This window comes from Corvus brachyrhynchos, unplaced genomic scaffold, assembly GCF_000691975.1.
Source record: "Corvus brachyrhynchos isolate BGI_N302 unplaced genomic scaffold, ASM69197v1 scaffold155, whole genome shotgun sequence".
Taxonomy (NCBI): Eukaryota; Metazoa; Chordata; class Aves; order Passeriformes; family Corvidae; genus Corvus; species Corvus brachyrhynchos.
Window position 1 is genome coordinate 1149676 of NW_008238434.1, and position 22205 is coordinate 1171880.

The 22205-nt window shown below is 42.4% G+C and overlaps 1 protein-coding gene across 1 annotated transcript in view; it reads left to right on the top strand.

Annotated features, from left to right (window-relative positions):
* HMCN1 (hemicentin 1) overlaps positions 1–22205 on the top strand; it is a 185525-nt gene that overhangs the window by 31328 nt on the left and 131992 nt on the right. The window contains 7 exon segments of the mRNA XM_017736452.1: positions 3723–3881; positions 4416–4538; positions 12004–12175; positions 13320–13426; positions 16503–16623; positions 17109–17372; positions 17630–17774. Of these exon segments, the coding sequence (XP_017591941.1) occupies positions 3723–3881; positions 4416–4538; positions 12004–12175; positions 13320–13426; positions 16503–16623; positions 17109–17372; positions 17630–17774 (1091 nt within the window).

Genomic DNA, 22205 nt, shown 5'->3' on the forward strand with positions numbered 1-22205 from the left:
TTCCTGCTGCAAGCATTCATGAGGAGGTAGATCACTTACCTCTGTCATTTTGCCTGCACAAACTGTCATCTTCCTGCTCATTCTAATTTGGGATTATGCTTCATTCCATTGTTTTAGTTTACATCGTGTGGAGACACGGTTCGATGACACAAGAAGGAATAGTTAGGTAATGTTAACATTTAGTTGGCATTTTCATTAGTCCTGCCACTTGTCCACAGACACTTTTATGGACTTTTACTGTGTTCTGGAAATTATATTCCATGAACACCATTCAAACAAGAGGACTGTAAGACCCGTCAGGTTTTCCATAGGCACTGCCTTCCCTGCCGTGCATTACTTGGCACTTACTGATTCAAAGGCTTCTTAGAATCACAGAATATCCTGAGCTGGAAGGGACCCACAGGGACCATCCAGCCCAGCCCCTGGCCCTGCATAGGCACCCCAACAATCCCACCCTGTGCATCCCTGGGAGCGGTGTCCAAACGCTCCTGGAGCTCTGGCAGCCTCGGGGCCGTGCCCATTCCCTGGGGAGCCTGGGCAGTGCCCCAGCACCCTCTGGGGGAAGAACCTTTCCCTGATCTCCAGCCTGACCCTCCCTGACCCAGCTCCAGCTGCTCCCTCAGGTAATGTAAAGAAAGGGGGAGGTGTGGGAATGGAGTTATCCTTACTGACAGAACATGTGTTGCTATTATCTTATCTTTAACCAAGGAAAATGCTTCTGACCTGTGGTGAACCTTGCTGGAGTCAGTAGTGCCAGACAGGCTCTCCCTCAGAAACTGGCACATGGTGTAATCCATGTAAGAACAGATTGCTTGAAGATTACTTTAAAAGTTGGCAGAAGGTTTGAAATCAAGAGAAAACAATAGCTATTGCAGTTTTCTCCTTCATGGGGAAATTTAAACTTCAAAACTCCATCCAGTTTTCATGTTTTGTTTCCTCCATAGTTATACTGGACGGTAATTGCAGCTGTTTCTAAAAGGTGGGTGATTTAGGTGAAGCTTTTGGGAATTTCAAACTCTTCATTTCTAATCAATTAAAAGTTTCTGTCTAGTGAATTTTAGATTTCTTTCTTTAATGCTGGCTGATCGCATATTTCATAATTACTTTCAAGATGTGCTCATTCTGCTGTATGAAGGCTGACACTGACTTGTATTCATCCATTGTATTGGTGAAGGGCCAAAATAGAAATCAAAAAATGATTAGAACAGGACCAATAGGTCATCTTGCAGTAGAGAAAACGTGAACACTTTCTACAGGTTTGTTACCAGTATTTTTCCAAAAAGACTGAGAAAAGATGCAAGAGTGAATGTTGTGGAGGTAGAGGAGCTTTTGAGCTGGGTTCATGTTGAGAAAGGACTAAATACGCTCATTAATGAATAAAGCTAAAATGAAGGTGAAGAGAAATTATTTCAAAGCGTCTGACATATAAAACATATTATATCAAAATATGCTCAACTTGCCCTCCCTAAATGTCAGGGTAAGCCCAGCTCTTGTTTTCCATTCATGTCATAGAATAGTTGGAGGGTCACTTGGCTGGCATTTGACATCGGGTAGAAATTGGACTGTGTACATTTCACTGCAGAAACTGGGCCCTGTTCTTTTTACATTCAGAGTGATAAAGGACATACTGCTTGGATACAGGATCAGCTTAGGAGGTATCACCTATATTTCATCAGTAATTAACTGTGAATCATTCTTGTGGACAGCGTGATAAGAACGTGGACTTGGGCAGCAATGGCTCCTTAATGTCTTTTTTTTTTTTTTTTTTTTTTTTTTTTTTTTTTTTTTTTTTTTTTTTTTTTTTTTGTTAAGGAGATTTTTTTGTGTGTTTCTGTGGGCCTGTTTAAACTGGAGGGAAAATGAAGCTTCCTGAGCTTGACTCACCTCAGCTTTTCCAGCTACCAACTAGGTAGTTGTATTTAATTTCAATTTGGAGAGGAAGGTAGGAAATACTGAATGGAAATTTTTCTACTTTTTTTCTTTGAGTAAAGGCAATACTAAATGTTAAATGTTAGGAAGCAATTCTGCCTGTGAGGGGGGGGGAGGCCCTGGCACAGGGTGCCCAGAGAAGCTGTGGCTGGCCCCCGATCCCTGGAAGTGTCCAAGGCCAAGGTGGAAGGTGTCCCTGCCCATGGCAGAGGTTGGCACTGGATGAACTTTAAGGTCCTTCCAATCCAAACCATTTCATGATGATGATGTTTTGTTGTTCTACCAGCTGCCTTTTAAGAGTATTATTCTACATTATGGGAATAAAAAAGTCCATGCTTGTTCTCAGAACAACCATTTAGATCAGTAGTGCTTTTCATGTTCTATGCAGAAAACAGATGCTGCCATATAGAATATTATGAGATGATAATCAAGTAGACTTGAAGTGGGAATAGAAATTTTCCTGTTCCAAGTAGGTGTCTGTAGAAATTAGCTATTATTTTGACTTTGCCCACAAATTAAAGCTTTATGTGGAAGAGTCTTCTGCTGAAAGAACTTGGATATACTGATGTGTCCCACTGGACTGTATAGACATTGCCAAGATAAAGTTCTGTGTGTCAAAAATCTTCTTGGAGAGTTCTCTCTTGCATTTTAGGCTGTCTGGAGTCTACCACCTGCTTTTCCCATAAAAGTAAGGCTACATTTAGGAGAACTGACTTTGGAAAAGAACAATGGTTCTTATATGACTTACAGAAAGAACAGTGACCATGTGCTTGTTCTTTAGCATAGGTGAGAAACTTATTGATATTCTTGCTTTGAAATTGGATTAAGGATACTGATAGATTAAATTTGTTCCCAACATGAACATTTCACTGAGGACAAACATAATTCTTGAGTATGAAGGACTGCTCTCTTTTTGCCTTCTTCTTTCTCAGCATGTGTAGATTTGTATATACATATGTGTGAAGGCATGTTGATTGTAAAAATAAAAGAAATAAATTTTATATTTAATATTGAATGTGCAGAGATCTGTTGTAGATGATGGGGCAGGTTTTACAGTTTGTATCAGCTCTTTGGAGAGTTCTGTCTTCAATATGCCAAGTTAATTTTTATGTAAGTTAGTGAGCTTTTATTTAAACAGTATTTCTCCTGAATTCTTAATTTAGGGAGAGGAACTAATCCCTTCCTCTAAAGATAAAATCATACTTGGAAGCATTTTGATTGAACACAGGTTCTGAAAAACCTCCAGCTCTGCAGCTGCTGCAATGCAGAGCTGTGGGAGCACAGCACCTGTGCCCTCTGCTGAGCTCCCTGTCCCAGGGTGGAGTCCAGGACAGGATTTTGCTGCTCTGGTGTCCAGAGATGCTCCTGGAGCTCGGCACTGCCTGCCTGGGATCATTTCCCATCTGTCTGTGCCCCTGACCTCCCGTGACTGCTGTGTGCTACCAGAGCAGAGGAGTTGTCAGCCAGGAACAGAGCATGTGAGTGTGGGAAACGGGGCTGTCACAAGAGCTGGAGCTGAGCACAACATGGATGAGAGTGAGCATGACACCAGCCAACGTCAGGGCTCTTCCTTTCACTTTATTTTCTCTTTGGAATTGTTGCAGTTGCTGCTTGTGAGTGTGTGACAATACTCTGCAGAAACCATAAAATCCTTAGGGTGGAAAAGGTGAATAAATGATCAGAGGCTGAGGAAGCATCTGTCTTGAAGGTCCCAAAAGAAAGTAACTTATTTGGTTTTTTTTCTTCCGAAAAAAAAAAAAAAAAAGTTATGTTTTCTTTCTACTTGTGAATAGGGTGGTGGAGACTGTCCAGAGATGAGCATTGGGGCAATAAAGATTGCTCTAGAAATTTCCCTGCCTGGCTCTTTCATCTATGTATTTACTGATGCCCGATCCAAGGATTACAGACTGACCCATGAAGTGCTTCAACTCATCCAACAGAAACAGTCACAGGTAACGAGGGGATTTGCATTTCCCAGCTGGGTTGTGTGTTTAATGCTCTGCTTTGCTCAATGACAAAGGATAGAATTCTCCTGTGTGACACTCGGTGAAGTCTTTTTACAGAAGGGACCATAATACTGCATTCTAAGGATTTTTAAAATTTTTGTAGAGTTAACTGATCTGGTTAAGGAAAAACTGAGTGGAATATTCCTTTTATTATTGTGAATTAAATAATGCAACTGAATCTTCTACCAGTAGATGTGGTTTTGGCCAGCTTATCACTTATGTAGATTTTTTAATGTTGTTCTAAAAGAAGTATTGTGTAAATAACAGGGCTGATTGATTTTTAAAGGGATTTTTGTCTGTTCCTTTTCTTCTGCTTAGATTTTTCCGTCAGTACTGAGTGCAATGACTCTATCCATGCAAAGTAACAAACCCATCCCAAGAGACGCATTCTTCTGTTGTCTTGCCTTAATGCTGCCTTGGCAATGCTTTCCTCACCTGTGCACATGTGCCCAATGATTTACTGATTTTTCTTTAATCCAGGTGGTATTTGTGCTGACTGGAGACTGTGATGACAGGGATCATATTGGTTACAAGGTCTATGAAGAAATTGCCTCAACAAGTTCTGGTCAAGTTTTTCACTTGGACAAAAAACAAGTTAATGAGGTAACTTTGCTTGAGTTTTGCAGTAGATAAAGAAAACAAGGCAAGAGTTATACTCTAAATCTTTAAAGGGACCTGATGGTGGGTTAGGGAGCAGAAGGGGGAACTTCTAAATGTTCTGCTTTTAGTATGTGGACTCTGTTCCAGCTTTCCCTCCCTTCCTTTCTCCATCTTCTATATCAGGATGCAATTCTGTGACTTTTGTTGACATTAGGGAAGTGTGAAGGGCCGCATCTCACCAGAACCTCCCCAGCTTCCCTCTGCCTGTGCCAGAAGGCTTCCAGGAGAAGAGCTTTTAAAAAAAGAGCAGTTCTGGGCTCTGCGTAGCCCTGTGGCCTTTCTGCTCAGAACAAGAGCCCAGTATCAGCTTTAAATGAGCGTTTGGTGAGCTGCTACTTAGCCTGGACAAAAATGTTCCCCACATAGGATAGATAGTGTGAACTCTCAGGTTTCCATTGTTCACAGAGTCATGGAAGTAACTTTTTAATTGAGGTTATCATTGCAATACTTTTGCCACTTCTGCTGCCCTCCTGGTAGCTGTGGCTCCTCGCCCACAGCCATGAACGACTATTTCCTTTGGGAATGCCGGTGAGTCTCAGACAGAAATGAAACTGCAGAAGTGCGTGAGAAAACAGTTTGGAGAGAGGTGAAATCACATGGTATTTATCTGGAGAGCTGGAGTTGTTTATAAATGTTGTAAACATTCCCCTTTGAATCCCCAGTATAGCAATAACTAGCTGAGGTTTTAAAATAAAAATTTACTCTAGTTTGTTCCTTCTTTCTGTCCTAAAATTTGGACAATGATAAATGTTGGACATAAATTGCATTTTTCTACAGCTGTTGCTTATAAAAATTGAAGTTCTCATTGGGAATGATAGAAGCTGTTGCCAGTGATGTGAAGGTGGTCAAAAGGAGAAACTTCCCAGAAGATTTATCCTCCAAAAGTTGGGTTAAAATTTGGAGGAAGAGAAATTACCTGCTTGTTCTGTGCAGATCCTGGCTTGCATTTTTCTATTATGTATGAAGGGTAAAACTTCTCTGTGACACTCCATGAAACCCCTTTGTACAGAAGGGATCATCATGAAATGAGATGGTCTTTAAGGGCCCTTCCAACCCAACCCATTCTGTGACCCTCTGATACTGCCAGTGGGAAATGCTCTTTGCCAGGAGGGAGTTTTAGGATAAAGTTTTGGTTTGATTGTTGTGATTTTGTTTTCTCCTGCCTTTGGGAGGTAGAAGTGAGCAAATAAAACCATTTGTAGGTTCTAGGCAGCACCATGTTCTGGAGTGGAGCTGGCACAAGCTGCTCTCCTGGCTGCCTGCTGCTGCTTTCTGAACTTGGCACTTCCCTGTTTCTAAGAACGCCATCTTCTGCCAGAAAGGATAGACTGTCTTGGAATTTTGGGTAAGGTTTTAAGCAGGGGGTTTCAGTAGCCACTTTCACCCCCTCCCAGCTTTATCTCAACATTTCTTTTGAGTAAATAATCCTAAAATTGTAGAGTCATAAAATGACTCCTGGGTTGCAAGATATCTTGAAGATCATCTCATTCCCCATCCCCTGCCATGGGCAGGGGCACATTCCACTATCCCAGGTTGCTCCAAGCCCTGTCCAACCTGGCCTTGGACACTTCCAGGGATGGGGAAGCCACAGCCTCTCTGGTCAGTCTGTACCAGGGCCTCACCTCTGCACAAGAGCCGAGGGTGAAATCAGTAGGTGATAATTTTGCAGGGTTTTTCTGAGAGGGAGGGAAAAATACAGCCTGTGGCCACTGGAAAGAGATGCTTAAGCAGTGTGAGAGATTGCCTAAGGTGGAAAAAAACCAAACCCTAAATCACTTTCAGAAGTCTTCCACAATAACTGCTGAACAGTTTGTGTTAAAACCGAACCCAAAAGACTCTGCAATTTTAGTGATTATTGACCTTACATAAATCTGTGTCTGGGCCAAGTGACTATGAAAATGAGTTGACCAAATTGCTGCCATCCCCAATAAAACTTCTCTGCGGTTTCAGTTCTGGATCAGCATTGATTCCAAGAAGCACATCCACCAGTGGGTGGATGCCAACAAACAGGACATCTCGAAGAGATCTGATCAGCTGTTTATGGGATAGCCCTCAGGCAGGATTCAGCAGCAATCAAACAATCACACTTGCCCTCCTTTTTCTCTGAGGAGTCGATGATGTGTAAAGAATGCAGTTTATAAATGCTGAAGCACACTCACCGTTGTGGGCCCAGAGACAGCCAGTGCTGGATTGGGGATTAGGGAACAGCTACAAAGTCCCTGCCGAGTACCCTGCCAAATCAATGGCTTGTTTTGTTAAAACATTTTGATTATTCTACCCCCCAAAAACCCAAACAAAGCTATTTTTAGTGTATAAAGTTTCAAACTATACCTCTTGTTCTTGCCCTTTGAGCATTAAGTGCAGAATGAAGCAATATTCTAAGCTAGATATAAGGAAACACAGCAAAACAGTACTTGATACACATCCAGTGCTTGTGTACGGGCAACACTGAAAATTTCGTGCCTTTTTTTTTACTTGTGAAAAACATCTTCTGATTTCAAATACTACAATTAACTTGCACAAAATTATTGGTGCTTGACAAAGTTGTGTTGGGTTCAGTCCAGCAAAGCATGAAATGCATAAGTATCTCCACTTACCTGCTGAAGGTAGCTCATCTAAGAGTCTGGGGTGAAGGTCCTATTTTTACAAACTCACTGTGATTACTGTGCATTAGATAAATGAGAGCATTTATGTAGTTAGGGTATCAAGGCCCCATCTCTGGGAGTGTTCAAGGCCTGTGTTGGGGCTCTGAACAACCTGGACTAGTGAAGGTGTTCCTGCCTATGGCAGGGGTGTGAGACAAGATGGGTTTTAATGTACCTTCCAACACAAACCATTATAAGGTTGTAATATTCTGAAACTTTGTCCCCAGTGTCTTGGAAAGCCTTTATCAAAGTGCTTTATCAAAGCACTGAAGTCCTGGTTTTGAAATGTGTTTCTTTAGGGTGAGATTTCTCTGGTTGCTTTTGTAGACTCAGGGCTTAATTTGCAACAATTGCTTGAAATTTAAATGAATCACAGAATATCCTGAGCTGGAGGGGAGCTGCAAGGATTGAGTCCAACCCCTGGCCCTGCACAGGCACCCCAACAGTCCCACCCTGTGCATCCCTGGGAGCGGTGTCCAAACACTCCTGGAGCTCTGGCAGCCTTGGGGCCGTGCCCATTCCCTGGGGAGCCTGGTCAGTGCCCCAGCACCCTCTGGGGGAAGAACCTTTTCCTTGATCTCTAGCCTGACCCTCCCTGACCCAGCTCCAGCTGCTCCCTCAGGTTCTATTCTCATGGCATTGAGAATATGTATCAAACATGAGTTAAATTCCCTGTTAGGAGCAGATTCTCTATTTTCATAACTGTGTCCAATTTCCAGAAGGTACTAATTTTGACTTGAACTGAAGTTACATTACACCACACCTAATTACCCTACTGTAAGGAAATTCCTCTAAGGGGTTGTGATGCCCACAGGTTTGTACTGATGCCAGAGTGGGTGTTGAGATGAACTGTGATGATCAGCAGAGTGTGAATGTGGTGCTGTGGAAAATAGTGGAGATTTATTAGTCACTGGCAGTTCAGGTTATGTCTCCAGGTCATTTTGATTGATTGTGGCAAAAATGAGTCATTCCTGTGTCTGATGAACTGGACTGATCAGTGTGGATAGAGCTGGGAGTTCACGAGGACTGAGCTGGTGAGTGGTCTTTTTCCATTTCTTTTAGTGTTGGAGCACTTGATTTTTCTTATTCTGACCTTTCTGTAAGAAGGGAAAATTATCCTTAGACTCCTTAAAAATACATCTTTCTTCCTGATTTTTAAAATAAGTAGAATTGGATCTTCCGTGTACAGAACATTGATGGGAGGAGAACTGAGAATGATGTAGAGGCACAGCTTTGACTTTGATGGAAGAAGGGGGTATTGTTGAGTGACTTGAAAGCTGGATGAACCTATATGGGGAAAAAAAGAGAGTTTGGGATTGGGTGAGAAGCCTGTGAATGAACGCGATGCAGTGGATGAGACGACATTGAGGGGGGACTGAAGACAAGACTGGTGGCAGAACATTTAGAGGGGATGGTGCAAAAGGGGTTGTTGTGGGGAAGGTGCTGAAGGGTATTGTCTGTAAGATCACAGGGAAAGCGTCTGGTGGTGTTCACTCAGGAGTGCTCTGCTGTGAACAGAGGTCCCTAAAACCCACTGGAGAGCATCCCATTTCTGCTGGCTCTTAGTCCTCCCAGGGGATGGCAACCCAAGGGTTACGCCAGCACAGCTCAGGTTGGTGTTACAGGTCCCTGCTGTGTGTGACCAGTGTGTATTTGGATGATGCTGCAGAGAAAGCAATTTGAAATCTTGTTTCGCTCAGTTAAAGATGTAAAAGGCCCCTTCACGCCTTTTCAAGGATACAATGCAGGTGACAAAGTCAAAAGTTCAAAATTGCAGATTAAAATGAAGGTTTCTTGCACATCCCTGTCTCTTGCCTTCTGTTCTCCCTCGTCCCAGGCAGGCATTATCCATTTTCATAGAAAAAGGAGGAGTGGTTTCATGGGAAAGGCAGCTGAATGCTTCTGTTCTGAAGATACATAATGTATAGTGAATGCCAAACAAAGCAGGGAAAAACAAATAGTTACAGCTGGTCTTTCTCTGGTTTCTATGGAATTTGGAATCTCTGGAAAAAATAAACCATGATCATGTATCTAAGGTCTGTCATAAAGCAACTGCAGAAAGGCTTTTGAAAGGCAGTTGAAAGCAGGCAGGCTTAGTTCTTGTGGTTCCTAACTTTGAAGAGCTTGAGATCCAACACCAGAACTTCAGTCGTGTGGTTTTCATACATGTTATAGTTACATATATAATTTATGTTTTATTTTTACAGTATTATTTTCTCATGCACTGTCTCAGTTACATTTTTTGATGTGCATTTAAAAACATTACTAGAATATTTTTCCTCTTTGGGTATAAGTATGAACCCAAATTTACTCAAGCAATGAAACAGTTAACCTGAAATCCTGTTGCTTTGACTGCTTGAGAAATATTCTTGAGTCCCAGAATAAACAAATGGGAATAGAGACCATGCTCCACAGATTTTCCAGGTTTCAGTATGCATTCCAAGAAATGACCTGACAGCAGGGCAGGTTGCAAGAGCAAATTTTCCGGGGAAATGTTATAAATCATTGCTGTATTTGCCCTTCCCCCTCTAATAATATTCGTCACGTCACATTTTGGCAGAACAACAAAAGCTGCTGTTGTTTGGGGGGCTTTCTGTAAAGGTCCCAGAGGAGAAAAAACCTGCTTCCAAACCAGTGTTACAGCAGTATTGCAAACCTCTTTGGAATGACAGGGTTGGGAAATGGATCTCCCAGAATTGCCTATTGAACTTACACAAGCAAGCTGCTGCCAGACTGCAGACAGCTGGGTCACTCTGTTCCTTCCATTTTCAGTTTTGATCTTGAAAAACTCAGAAACTGAAGTTCCTATGGGTTCATTGAATTTTACAATCCATTTAAAAACTTACCTGTGGAGGTGAGATCCTAGAATTAAATGGGAACTTTGCCATATACGTCATACAAAAAAGTGTCATGCTCATCTCACTCTGAGTAGAACATTGAAATTCCTTTGGAAGCATATTTGGACCCAGATGTGTAATTTGTAAAGTAGAACCTAAATGAGTTGGATCTTTTTGAAGCCTTGTGATTCCTGTTCCAGGCTTGTCTAAAGCAAACACAAGTTGCTCCCTAGCTGGTGTCACCAGCTGTTGCACAAACCCCAGTTCTCTCTTGGGCCACGTTACTGCAGGGCTTTGAGCAGCACAGGCAATTTTACTGTGATTTTTTGGGTATGTTCTTTTGCAAACACGCCCAAGCACCTCACTCATGCACACCCTTGGGGAGGGGACACCTGGTCAGTGCAGTCTCACCCTGTGCTGGGGGCACTCAGCACGACTCAGGTGGGGCATTCCTTAGAGTGGAGGGGGAATCATTGATGAAAACCTGCCTCCACCATTTCAAATGTGTTTTCAATGACACCCTTCACTTATTTAAACTTATTTCATCTTAGCACAAAGGTTGCTGGGCATTAATACTGTAACGTATGAGAACAAGTACACTGGAATCTAGTTTCTATCACAAAGTCATCTCACACACAAACCTATAGCATATTTCCATTTTTCAAGGTAAGTTATGCCCAATGAACCAGGGGAATGAGGTTCTTTTGAGCAGTGTGTTGAATTGGGTCCTAGGTTGAAGGACTTGCCCCAGAGACCCCCAGTACTGATGGGTAACACATCCAGGTTAGTTTATTGTTGGTTTCCAAGTTTTGAACTGACATAATCAGAAGATGGTTCTCCTTTACAAGATGTTTCTTCAATGCCACCGTAGTCAACTGCAACTTAAGATCACGGTTCAGTATTACTGAGAGTCACATTCACAGTGTTATACAAAGCCAATATTGCTTCAGTAGGATTTAAAAAATATGCTGCAGCTCTGTGATGTACAGAGGTGATGCAAAATCATATAGTTTGACAAACCAGGTATGTTTCTGGGGAGGTTGGATTGGTTGTGGTGGGTTTCTCTTGGCTGATTGTCGAGCTCCCTCTCAGCCACTTACCCCATGCAGAGGAGGAATGGGTTGAGGAAGCTTCTGGGTTGAGATAAAAACAGGGAAATCACCAGTTGTTGTTGAGGGCAAGACTAAGTTGACTTAAGGGAAATTAATTTGTTGCCAATTAAAATAGATATTTAATTATTCCTTCAGGCAGTGGGAAGCAAAGACAAGTAGGAACACCTTTGCCTCCACTCGCCCACCTCAACTTCTCCCCCAGTTCCTCCTCCCTTCTCCAGTGCCACCAGGAATTGTGGTCAGTACACAAGGGTTTCTCTTGGCTGCTCTTCCTCCTCACACCTTTCCTCTCCTTCACTGTGGTCTCTCCCATGGGCTGCTGTCCTGTCCCTGGCGTGGGAGCCTCCATGTCCTGCAGGGACATACCTTCCAAAGCCGTGTTCCCCTCTAGTCCCACCTCTGTGCTGTGCCTAACAGTAATTTGTATTAGGTGTTTTAGGGGAAAAAAACCCTGGAAAAGTCCACAGATAGCAATTACTTGGTACATCTGGATGAGGAAATTTTCCTTGTTGCTTCATGCAACTCAAACTTGATGACTAGAAATGTCCATAGGTTTGTATCCCTAATTCCTTTTTAAAGGACCTGTGGTTGTTGTGTAGAGATGTATCCAGGTGTGCTAGTGTACTCCTTTAAACACCATGCTGACCATGGCTTTGCCAGTGTCTTCTGTCAAAATTTCATTTCCTTTAAGTATTCACATTTTAAAAATAAATTAATACGGAATCTCTACCGTAGAGACAAGCATTTTATCAGAAACTGTTTCAACAGCCAGTACTGCTGACAGTATAGTAACAACTGTTCTTTTCTCTTCTAGGTGTTAAAATGGGTTGAAGAAGCAGTTCAAGCCTCCAAAGTGCATCTCTTGTCTACAGACCATCTGTCCATGGCTGTAAATACTTGGCAGATCCCTTTTGATCCCAGTCTGAAGGAAGTTACCGTGTCCTTGAGTGGTCCTTCACCAGCAATTGAGATTCATAATCCTTTAGGTGAAGTACTTTATACTTTCTTTTGTGATAGTGAAAAACGAGAAGGAAAAATCTCTTCTGATATTTCATTTTTTCCCCCAATATTCTATGTTTTTTTTTCACTTGGAGGACGCTGGAAAACTTCCTTATTCTGTCCACTTCATCTCACCTCCATCTTCTTTGTTACTGTTTGTCCTTGCATCCCGAATTGCTGGGCACTTTTGCCTTTCATCTCTTTATGTATTCCCTGAACCATCATTTAAGGGTTGTACACGATGGTTTTATGTGAGGAGAGTTCAACCATGGTCTGGCTTTTTTGAGCTGTGAGAACATTCAGAACCAAACCTGTCTCCTCTGCCCATCTCCAGCTGAGCAGTGTGTGATGGGAAATGCCATGACAGGTTTGGAGCTAATTTGTAATTGAAGCTATTTTAAACAAATCTATTGTCTATTACTATGTTGATGCCTTAGGAACTTGGAACAGCACTCCAGAAATAAATTCAAATCATATTTTGTATTCTCTGAATGCCTTTTGCCTGAGGATGTAGCTTAAGTTTTAATATCTTGGAAATATTTTATGCCCAGGATGGGTTCCCTGCTATGTGGTCTGGTCTGTCCTGCACTGAGGCATTCTTGTTTACAGGAAAGAGATTTGCTCAGTGTCTGTATTCCGGCCATGCCAACACACAGTCCTGGGTGCAAGTGTCAGGCTTTGCTGAAGCTGTGACCCCTTTCTCATAGATCAGCTCCATGCATCTAAATCCACGGGGTTTCACTGCAATTACTCAAGGCACGTCTAATAGGTTTTGAAAATGGGCACTGGGACAGCCCAGTCTCCACTTCCTCTTTCCCGTTAGTGCTGTGAAAGAGCCAGCTGAGTTTTAGGGCTGATGGTTCTTCAGGGTCAGCCTTGAGGACGCAAAATCCCTCTCTAGAGACCCAATTCCTGCACACAACCGCCCACATATAAATGAAAGTTTTCAGTATTCTGTCAAAGAATTATAGAGAATTTTGGCAGTTGTAAATGTCATTGACTGCTAAGTAGTAAGTCAAGTATCAGAAATACATTGGTACAAAACAACAACATTGGATTTACTCTCTGGTTTTTTTAAGCAATACTGTGTTTACTCCATCCTGTATTTACTTCCTGTTTCTGTTTTTTCAGGCAAGCAGCTCAGTAAGGGATCAGGACTGAACGAATTGCTAAATATCCACAACTCTGCGAAGGTAGTAAATGTCAAAGATCCAGAGCCTGGAACATGGACAATCAAGGTAAAGTTATTGCAGAACCCATGTATGATTGTCCTGTAGCATATAAGGGGGTTGTATAATGATTTACTGTGTTATTTATCATAGATACTCACAGCTGTTTTACTGTGTTACAGTAAATGTCCTGTGATCTTGTATTTAATATTGTTGTATACCTCTTTATGTAGGTAAAGCTGTATGATCTCAGCTTTCCTAAATAGATGTGGAAACAAGCCTACTGGTGTGGATCCCTTCTGACTGAACTGTTCTATGGTAGCAGTGTAAATACTCTACAGTCATTTTTGGAGGGGAAGGCACCCGGGTGAGGCACTTTATAGGCAGTGCTGAATGGATCCTGCTGTGCATTGTCCCTACCCTAAGCACAGAGGTGTTTTGAAAAGGATCATTAATTCACATACATCCCTGGGGGAAGCTGTTGATCCTGCTGCAGAACTGCAGCTACAAAAGCATGTTGAGCTCAGCAGCTCAGGGGAGAATTGTTTGAATGTCTGCCTAGGACGGGGGGCTTATCAAAAAGAGGGACAGGGACTTTTTATATGGGCAGATAGTGATGGGACAAGAGGGAAAGGTATTAAACTGCCAGAGGGCAGGGCTGGATGGGGCTCTTGGGAAGGAATTGTTCCCTGTGAGGGTGGGGAGGCCCTGGCACAGGGTGCCCAGAGAAGCTGTGGCTGCCCCTGAAGTGTCCAAGGCCAGGCTGGACAGGGCTTGGAGCAACCTGGGCTAGTGGAAGGTGTCCCTGCCCATGGCAGGGGTTGGCACTGGGTGACCTTTTAATGTTCCTTCCAATTCCATGATCCTATCACCAAAAGTGCTGAAAACTCCAATACACAGACAACCTGGTAGGCTGTTAAAAATGAAAAAGAAAAAGGTTTGGGTCCTGCTGGATATGGTAACATGAGCCACACTGGGTCCTGAGACCTTTTCCTACAGTCAGTGCCTTAGGATTCACTTCTGTCACTTGTTGGAGACTTTTAGGGTGAGGGATCAGTGCAGCAAACATGCAGTGCCCTGCAGCCCAGAGGGACAGTGCAGGAAGAGCCCTGTGTGCTCCTGGCTGTGTGATGTGAGCTGAGCCACTGGTGTGGGCCAGCACCTGAGTGCTGGGCTGCAGGAACTGCTGGGGAGGAGAGCCAACAGTCCCCCATGCCCAGGCTGCCACTGGTGGCATGCACTCCTGGCAGCAGGACAGCAGCCCTGCCAAGGCATCAGGCTGCTCCTGCAGGCAGGGCCTGAGAGTTTTTGGGGGGTTGGGAGGGTTTTTTGGCTTTTTTTCTAAGCTCAGAATAATGCTGTCTTCAGCTCTGTGGAGAGCATGAATAACACATTCAAATTGATGTATTTAAAAATGAAGAGCATCTCTTGAATATGTAGTTGAAATATTTTAATCTAACTTTTATGAGCAAGCCAGGTCATGCATTTCTTCATGATACCTGTATTTTGGGCAGTTTTTTGATGTTGTTTGCAAGATAGGAAAGCATCTGTCACAAATCCATATTTGCTCTTTTGATGATACTCATCCAGCCTGGGAGGGGAAACACTAATGTACAGTCTCTGTAATCCATGTTCAACTAGAAATAATGAGAAGAGACTTAAAGATAACAGTTGGAAAGCAGTCCTGTGTGATAAGGCTAATTCCTGGTGTTTGCCTAGAGACCCCCAGATCCTAGACACGACAGTGAGAGATGTATTTATTTATATTAGGAAATGGTAAAATTTTATAAGGTTATTTTGGCCTTAAAACTCACAAATATCCAAAGGTCTGAGTACTTCATAAAGAGAAATGATTTCCCGGTATATTTTTCTGTGGATTGTTTACTTCGCTTTAGTCACTGGCTTGGCTTATTTAACACAAAGATTTTATGACTTAAGCTTTGTGAAAATTTTATTCACACCATAAGCTCCTTATACAGATGCACCAAGCTATAAAAACAGAACTTTATCACTGAGTTTGTCTAATGAAATTTTAACTGCCAATTAAGGCTTGATACCTTGAGTTGTTTGGCACAATTAAATATTTCTTTGTATTGTTAACAGCTGGCTTATGTAAAAAAGGCTTTAGTGGTGCTATTTCTGGAGTGAAAGGTTAACCAAATAGAAGGAAATATGTTGTTTTAATCAGATAGGCATCGATTTGTCATGGTGTCTGATGCCTGTCCCAAGGTTGTTAGTTATAAGAAACAACTGTTTAATTTGATACTCTAATGCCTGTCCCAAGGTTGTTATAAGTTATAAGAAACAACTGTTTAATTTGATACTCTCATGCAGCGGTGGCAGAGGGGTTCTCTGGAGTAACCTCTCTTCCAGAGGGCTGCAGGAATTTGAGAATGGACCAGGTAAAACTCCAGGGAAAGTTCAGTGGAACCTTCCAGACACTGGAAGAGTGTGGAAGTAGGTGAGGAGGAAAAGCCATGGGTTCCTCTGCACCTTTGGGAAGTAGCAGTTGACCTTTCTTTCTCTGCATAGAAACATACGAAGTAACTTATAATTACTTTATCTTCTTTAAGATGAAAGACCAAAGCAGCTGTACTCTTCAGACCCTGAAGCTCAGGCTGTTCAAGGGTGATGGATGGGTGGGGGTGGTTCTGATTTGTTTTTTGGTGGTTGAAGCAGAATGACAAGGTGAGGGTACAAAGGTACAGACCAGAGGGGAGAGGTACCTGTGCACCCTCTGCTTTCCAGCTGTGCCTTTGGCTGGGGAAGAGAAACACTTTTAATGCACAGATTTTTCTGTTGAGTTCTGATTCACTCACCATTTTCTAGTAGAATTTGTAACAGTAAGGTCCTAACTGCCAGATCACTGCCTTTGCAGGCACTAGCACGTGGCAAGGAGTTGTTGATTTGTTGGTGTTGTGATTTACTTCCAGGACAAACTGGCTCTCTTTGCTGACACGACAATTTTAGGGCCCAGGACGTGTAAGCAAAGCTTTACTCAAGGTGCTTTTCCTTAGAACTTTAGCCATGAGGCTCTTCTGTGTGCTGCTGTTAGCCATGCTGGAGTCTGTCCCTGAGCTCAGTGGCTGGCTCACACTCTGTGCGGTCCCTGCACTGCTGATTCCATGTGCTGGCTGTTTTGCAGACCTCGAGCAGCGGGAGGCACTCTGTGCGCATCACGGGGCTCAGCACCATCGACTTCCGAGCTGGCTTCTCCAGGAAGCCCACCTTAGACTTTAAAAAAGCATCCAGCAGGCCAGTGCAAGGTTTGTTTCCACTTTAGTCCATGTTAAATAGCTTCTAGCCTCCAAAATTGAGTAGAGCTCTATGATGAGCTTTGTGGTAACTCTGGGGATGCTGTGGGTTGGTTCCTGGGGGGGCTTTGTATCTGTGTGACATAAATATAAATATTTTTAACTATGCTTCAAAATTGCAGTGCTGTTTCTGTTATTTTTGGAGCATCAGAAAAAGGCCTTAGCCCTGGGGCATGGTGAGGAGTTAATAAGGAAGCTGCTATTTCAGAAACACCTTTTGGAAATCAGTAATTTAAACTCTCCCCAGCTGGGTCTACTCACAGCTAATAAGCAGAACACAGCTCAGCACAATTTAGCCTTTCCCCACTCAGTAGGTAAGAGCTGGAGCTGAATGCTGCATTCATGGGGTAGTGAGCCATGCAGATGGAATTTAATCTTTCATGTTTTAATTATCTGTTTTCTTTAGCACTTAAAATAGTGTGGTTTTGTTTTTCTAGGGATTCCTACCTTCGTGCTGCTGAATACCACAGGGATCCTGCTTCCAGCTAGAGTAGACCGACTGGAACTTCTGAGTATTACAGGGGAACTCCTTAAGACCTTGCCTGTGAAATACTATCCTGATAGAAAGCCCTATGGACTATGGAATATTTCTGACTTCATTCCACCAGATGAAGCTTTTTTTGTTAAAATAACAGGCTATGACAAGGATGGTTATCTTTTTCAGAGAGTTTCAAGTGTTTCGTTTTCCAGTATTATTCCTGGTAAGAGACTTTAACTTGAATTGACTGTGCATTTGTCTCATCTGATTCAATTAAAATTGAGATCTTGTATGCTTTTGTAACTTATGCAAGTACTTCCTGTGCTGTTTCCTTCCAAAGTTCTGTCTCTAGTTCATGATGGTCAATACCTACTAAGTGGAGCTTTATCAGTAATTTAGCTTCCTTTTAATAAAAGGAAAGGATAAGATGTGTGTTAGTAGCTGTTAATATACTTTCTGGGGAATGTTTCCTTTCTTCAGATGCCCCCAAAGTTACAATGCCCATGAAGACTCCAGGATATTATTTACAGCCAGGCTCTGTTCCTTGCCATGTTGAAAGCCTTATACCTTTTACTCAGCGTTTTACTAAAGATGGCGTAAAACTGGGAGTAGATCAGTTCTTCAAGTAAGTAGTGACCTTTTTTCACAATGGTGCTTTATTTCCTGTTTATAGCTCATGATTTCTGTTATTATTTACTGCTATGTGCTGCCTACATCCTGCTACTTCCAGTCTGTTATTTTTGGTGCTATTCATAAGAGAGGCTGTATTTTATGGAGATATTGATAACATATATAGATATATCTATATGATATATTGAGGAGGGTGTACACTCTGTACATGTGATGGTATTTATAAGGTTCTGGCCAAAATTCCCCTCAGCTGTGTACTCTGAAATTATGATAAACTAAAAGTCTAGAAGGCAAATGGTTTTAATTTATGTTGTTAAAAATTACGCAAAATTGGTAACTAGCTTTGTTTATGAAGTGCACCCCTCACTCTGGCCCCACGGATACATAGAGGATGGGGCATACATTAATTTGTTTGATTTTTAATGCCTTTCCTGGATGCCCTAGAAGTATGTCCTATGACCTGCCCTAGAAACTTTCATCTTCAGAAAATCTCTCAAAATAGGAAAATTTATGTGGGATATACCAGAAGGCTCTTCACATTTCTGTATAGAAAAAGAATTGTGTGCCCTTTCTGTGTAGGGTGAGAGAAGAATAATTTGAAAAAAGGTAAATTAGTTAAAATACTCATAAAGTGCCCCTTTTAATTCTGTTTGTCAAAATCAAAAGGGAAGTGTATACTAGTAAACAGTGTCAGCAGCCTCCTGTGCAGCCCAAAGCACCTCAGGAGCAGACTGAAGACTGAACTCTGCATTCCCCAGCAGGTACAACATACCCAAGTGACTGCATCCTGCGGCTCCCTTGTGCACTGCTGGCAGTGTGAAGTGCTGCAGCTTTGGTGTGGTTTGGTTTTTAATGAGGTGCCGCTGAGACATTGTCAGCCCCAGCACAGCACCTACTTGGGCTGCTGTGTAATGTTTTCCATCCCTTAGGTATCAAACCCCACGCTTCTCCTTTTTCTTCACACATCCAGCACCGCTGATTCGGCTGCATTTTTCTTTTTCCTGTTACAGAGCAGATGAATGAACTCATCATCCAAGTTAATTTAACAAAACATGTCTCAAGCCAGATATTGTTGGTCACAGTTAAATAGGATCTAATTCAGCTTGGCTTGTTTGCCTCTTATTTGTAGTGAAGTTCCAGGCAGGGTTTGTCCAGCTTAGTAGTTCAGTGCAGGTTTGAGCTCTAGTATTCCTCTGCATTGAATGAGTTTTGTTTTGGTGTTGAGATGTCTTTACTCAACTGTTTTAATATTTATTTCAAAACCTAAATGGTTTACAAGTTGAATATCATATTTCTATTGTGACAGTTGTCTATGTGAAAATACCCTTAGAATACTACAGGTTCGGGGTTCCTGAGGAGAAGAGACTTTGAAATTCAAATATTGTTTTTACTTTGGTTCCAGAGGTACTATCAGCTGCAATAGTAATTCCTAATTTTAAAAGAGTAACATGTTAGGAAAAAGAAATTTTTGTAGAATGGTAACAGCTTTTTTCCTACCTTTCTGCATCCTATAGTAGTGTAGTAAGAAAATTTGGATTTTGCTTAATATCCCAGTGCATTTTTGACCAGTCTGATACAGCAGGACAAGAGAAGTAGTTGAGCACCTCATTCCAGTGGGGAATCAGTGGGAATGGAACACTAAAGTGTCTTTACAATCCATTCTGTACTATAAATAGCTGATCCCACCAGTCCTGCAGGGATTAGAATTAGCAAAAATAAGACATGAAATTCTGACAAGAAAGGCAATTCCTGTAGTTAATCAGAATAACAATCATGATAATTTAAAAAATCATTCATAATCCACTGATGTTTGTGGTTGGTATTCAAGTCCAGTAAACCATGCAGAATATATCCCTCCAAACCATGTGCTAAAAAGTGAAGTTATAGGTTTCATTTCTCCCTGTGAGCCACAGTGAGGTGCTGGTGAGTTCCCAGCTGGTTCTTGAGCGGGGTGGTGGGGAGTGTCCAGGAGGTGAGGTCAGATACAACCCGAGCACCACCGTGAGGTCTGCAGTGACTGAGAACTAGGGGGTCATCTGGGCTTTGGAGTTTCAATGATTGTAGTTCCCCAGGTGCCCAGACAAAGAGCCCAATCAGCAGATTGCATGTGCAGTAGAATGAATTTGGTAGGTAATGGTGGTGCTGGAAGGTGCTGAGTTATCCCATGACACGTGCTGTGACTTGTGTGCAGTTACACCTCCTTACGCAGTGCCCACATGTGCAGCAGATGCCCCAAGCTGTGTGTTAGTCCTTGCTGCCAGTGTAGGTTTGATTTTTAAATTTTTTTTTTTGATAGCCCACCACAGGTCTTTGTTTTCCGAGCTGTTCCACCCCTGGACATGTTTCCCTTTGTGCTTCTGTTCTCAAGGCTTCCATGTTTGACATCTGGTGTATAGCACGAGTCAAGAAGGAAGCAGAACAGGATTCCCTAACCTCAGTTTTAACATACTTTCCATGAAATAGTGTGGCTGTTGTCAAGGCAGACATAAAAGCCACACTAGTCATAATCCATAGTCGAAAGGTAGAAAGATTCTTTATTTTCTCTACTGCTATTCTTATACCTCTTCACAATGGCTGTGGCCTAATTTAAGATTGGCTGCTTAGCAAACAATGACAAGGCTGTCTAACAAACAGTGACCATTCAGCCCATAAAACAATCAGCTATACAAGCAAAAGTATAGTTGCTACATATTATCCACAAGTTCTTTTTTGTACGCTCTCAATGTCCCATAACAAGAACATCCTCCTTTTGTGTCCAGAACATCTTCTCTTATTGATTATCTTCTTGGCCTTCTCTGTGGGTTTTACTGAAGCTGCAGAATTTCACTGTAATATTCTCACGGGTAAATTCTGACTGGTTTCAGGTCTGACTCTGTGAGACTGTCAGTCTGGCTGTCAGTCTCCTCAGATCCCCCTCTTTGTTTTTGTATTACAAAGGCAGTGGTTATTGACTTTTGCAGGGCCCTTTGCAAAAAAGGCAAATAGACATGGCACCATGAGCAGGATGCAAAAAAATAACCAATAGGATCAGGTATCAGATTTTGAGCAGATTTTTGACCCATCTTGCAATTTGCCAATTGCCAAACAAACTATTGAGCCAATCAGATTCTGATTCTTCACACAATTTTGACACACTTGTTTGTAATTCCTTAATGTGGGCATGAATAGATTTTGAATGATCAGACAAATTCATGCAACACATTTCATCAAAATCTTCACATCTATGTCTATGTGCTAGCAACAGAGTATCAATAGCAGCTCTATTTTGCAGTGTAGCGTGCCTTACTGAACCAACATCTGTTAATAATCCGGCTAAAGCAAGCGAAGTGGCGTTAGTTTGCCAAGATAACCAACATCCTAACTTGTTTAACAGTCCCAATGCTTTAGCAGCTGTTACTTGTGGAGAAAGGAAGGAAACAGCCCATCGAGTACCTGATGGCCAAAATTTGGTGGTGTCATCACAATCAGGGGCAAACGCATGGATTCTATGTTTTCCCCTCCGTGGTTTATGCTGTAAAATCATAGATGTGTTAGGTGTTAACAGTGAGAATCATCCTAAGCTGCAAGGACCTCCCTTGATGTGTGATGGAATCCCAGCCCATGTTCAGTCTCCGCAAATAAAAAACACCCCTGGTGGCAAAGCTAGAGGAACAGCAGTAGAGTGTGAAATATGTGGTGAACTATAATTGCACCAGGCACTTTAATTTGCAAATATGGGTTGGTGAGGAGAAACTTCCCATACTTTGGACTGATCAGAGTAATTAAACTTAACACAAAGGCCTATTTTCACAGATCCTAAAAGCTCTATTTCTTGCAGCTCAAGAGTTGCACGGGGAAGGTATGAAACCCATTGATCCCAAGCATCAGCGTGATTGCGTGATTGTAAAAGCTTGCTAACTGTCCTAGGCTTTGGCCAGTCATCAATCGGCAAGCTAACAAGGCAGGTAGGAGAAGGATTGTCAGGAGTAGCAGTGGCTAAGCTCAGAGTATCTTGCCCTGTTGCATTGGCCAGGGTAAGCCACACATTGGGTCTCGGCTAACTAACAGGCCAAGCAGGCACTAAGCTCAGCAAAACTGACAAGGACCATATTGGCGCCTGCATTTTTCTGTTACTCATAGCCATTTGCACTCCAGTACATCTCAATGCAAGCCAATACCCCTTGATCACAGGGATATACAGTGCAATACAGTCCTCCTTGGTCACCGGTGTTTGATGCTTTCTCTAGTTGGAGGTAGCTCGATCTATGCTGCCAAGGTGATCAACCTGTGTTGCTGTTATCCTCAGGATCTGGCCGAACAGGTGGTGGGATATTCTGCCACAAATCAGGATGCACACACCTTGCTGGCACCCACTGTGGTCCTGTATCTGTGGAAACACAAGTGTATCCATGCCCCCAAGTGACAAGGTCCCAGGGGCCTTCCCACT